This window comes from Corapipo altera, unplaced genomic scaffold (genome assembly GCF_003945725.1).
Source record: "Corapipo altera isolate COAL_440 unplaced genomic scaffold, ASM394572v1 59249, whole genome shotgun sequence".
NCBI classification, from domain to species: Eukaryota; Metazoa; Chordata; class Aves; order Passeriformes; family Pipridae; genus Corapipo; species Corapipo altera.
In genome coordinates this window covers 1-2,694 of record NW_020888662.1, presented here as the reverse complement: position 1 = coordinate 2,694, position 2,694 = coordinate 1, and the positions used below count along the sequence as shown (strand labels likewise).

At 59.2% G+C, this 2,694-nt stretch overlaps 1 protein-coding gene across 1 annotated transcript; it reads right to left on the bottom strand.

Moving 5' to 3' along the window:
• Window positions 1-2,121: 2,121 nt before the first annotated feature.
• LOC113942028 (feather keratin B-4-like) lies at window positions 2,122-2,688 on the bottom strand. The gene has a single exon (XM_027633167.1). It carries the CDS (start codon window positions 2,651-2,653, stop codon window positions 2,309-2,311), a length of 345 nt encoding a protein of 114 aa, XP_027488968.1. The 5' UTR covers window positions 2,654-2,688; the 3' UTR covers window positions 2,122-2,308.
• Between the last annotated feature and the right edge of the window lie 6 nt (window positions 2,689-2,694).

Below are 2,694 nucleotides of genomic sequence, written 5' to 3'. Positions count from 1 at the left end.
GGTGTCAGCAAGTTCACCCTTTGGGGTCACAGGGCTTGTGCTCTGGTTGAAGACCAGCATCCAAAGAAGAGTTGGTGCTGGGTGTGAGGGGCTTCTCCTTCCATTTTGTTGGATTCCTCCCCAGGTTCCTCCCAGCTCACACAGCCTGGTTTTAGGCTCAGCCTTGTCCACTGGGTGTGCTCTCTGGGGGTCTGGTTGCCTCTACTGCTGCTAAGGTTGTGTCTGAGTGTATGAGGTTCAGCTGACAAGAGTTCTGCAGGTGTGGCTTCTGTGAGAAGGTTCCAGAAGCTTCCCTGGTGTCTGACACAGCAAGTTCCCACTGGCTCCATGTTGGATCAGCCGCTGGACAAAGCAGAGGCAATCGTGGATGATGGGGCAATTCTGTGATCACAGCCTGTTCTGGAAGGGGCACAATTAGTGCTGAAGAGGAGCTGGAAGAGAGGAGAGAAAACATGGGAGAGGAAGAAGTCTGGGGTGATCAAGGGCAGTGCCGAGGGAGGGGAGGAGGTGGGCCAGGGGCTGTAGCAGAATGTGCTGTGCAGCCTGTGGAGCAGAGCATGGTGGGTGAGGCTGTCCCCCCGCAGCCCCTGGAGGGGCAGGGTGGAGCAGAGATGCAGCTGCAGCCCCTGGAGGAGCTGCCAGCAGAGCCAGGGAGTGCCCAAAGAGGCTGTGAGCCCGTGGGGAGGGTGAGCTGGAGCAGGCTCCTGGCAGGACCTGTGGCCCCATGGAGAGAGGAGCCCGCGCTGGAGGAGGTTTGTTGGCAGAAGTTGGGAGCCCCTCCAGAGCCACGTTGGAGCAGCGTGTTCCTGAAGGCCTGACCCCGTGGGAGGGAGCCAGGTTGGAGCCGTTTGTATGGAAATGCAGCCCATGGGAAGGCCCCGTTGGAGACTGTGTGGGTGGGATGGAGCCCACGCTGGAGCAGGGGCAGAGTGTAAAGAGGAAGGAACAGCAAAACCAACATGGGATGAACTGAGCCCAAGCCACCTTGTCCATCGCCCTGAGCCACTTGGGGAGAGGGGGCAGAGAACTGGGGAGTGAAGTTGAGCCTGGCTGAAGGGAGGGGTGAAGGGAAGGTATTTAAGGTTTGTTTTTCTGTCCCATTATCTTACTCAAAGGTTTGATTTTTTAAGGAATGAAATTAATTTCTCTGGGTGGAGTCTGTTTTGCCCCCAATGGTGACTGGGGACTGATCTCCCTGTCCTTAACTCCACTCAGGAGCCTTTCTCCATCTTCTTCTCTGTTTTGTGCACTGGAGGGAAGGGACTGAGAGAGGGGCTCGGTGGGCACTCGGTGTCCTGCAAAGATCAACCCCAACCCCGCAGAGCCCCAAGTTGTCAGCAGAGCAGGGTCACAGGCTTGTCCCTGCCCCGGTTCCAAGGTCTCCAGGCTGTGCCTGAGGAATCCCCAGTGACGGTGACCTCACAAAGGGGACTTGCTGAGGGACCTGAGAGCAGAGGGATGGGGGCTTGGGGTCACGTGCACAGGTGATGCAGGGCCCCTGTTGGGGGAGGTTGGTCGTGCAGAGACCCCCTGAATGGGTCCCTGTGGGGCCCTACAGTGAGCAGGGGATGGTGGCTGGGGCATCTCCACCAGGGATGAGTTGAAGACCCCCAACAAGGTGAGATCCTGGCCCGGGGACTCCCAGGCAGGAGGAATGGGGAGCGTGCAGCCAGAGGGACAGTGCAACAAGGAGCCAGAGCTGGGTGAGCTGAGGACCCCACGGAAGGGTGAGTAGTAAGCTGAACACTTTGCATGAGTTCCCCAAAGTCCTTGGAGCACGAGGGGACAAGGATATGGGGCCTTGTGTGGGCGGTCCTGGGACCTGTCTGTGAGGGGAGATGGTGTAAGAGGGACTGGAGGTGTTTGGGGTGGGAGTAAAGGGTTGGGGTGTCCCAGGGAGTGTTGTCATGTCAAAGCCTCAGTGTGATGAGTGATGGGCTGGTGTAACTTTGTGACAGACCCCCAGGAGCCAGTCAATGCTGGTGGTGGTGGTGGTGGTGAGATATTTTATAGGAGGGGTCTTGTGCCCCTTTTCCACCCACCCTGCTGGCCTGTTGAGGCCTGGCTGTGTAGGGGGTGAAGCTGGAAAAGCCCTGGTAGAATTAAAAAGGAAGAGGCGTCTCAGGCTTTGAAGCAGGAGAACTTTATTGAGACAAAAGAGTAAAAAGACAAGAGGAACAGATGTGACGGATGCGGTGTGAGGTGCAAGTAGGGCAACCATCGGCCAAGGTGCTTTGCTTGCAGGAGATATTGGTGCAAGAGTGAGAAGGGCAGGTGCAGGGGGTGTCAGCTGTGGTGGCAAGGAGCCTCAGCAGGTGCCGGAGCAGCCCAGGCCTCCCAAGCCTGAGCAGCCCAGGCCTCCCAGGCCGTAGCCAAAGCCACGGCCATAGCCCAGGCCGTAGCCTCCGTAGCCAAAGCCGCCGGAGATGGGCTGTCCCTGGACGTTGAGCTCCGTGCCCAGGGCAGCCCCTGCGGTGGATCCAACGGCGGAGCTCTGGGGGAAGGAGGTCATGATGGGCCCTGGGAAGGTGACGCGGACGGGGGAGGGCTGGATGAGGACGGTGGAGTCCTGGCACTGCCTGACACAGGGCTCGTTGCAGCTGTTGGCCAGCGGGGTGGGTCCGCAGGGGCGGCAGAGGTCGTAGCAGGCCATGGGTGTGGTGTGGAGGGGCCCTGGGAGGGCAGGCAAGAGAA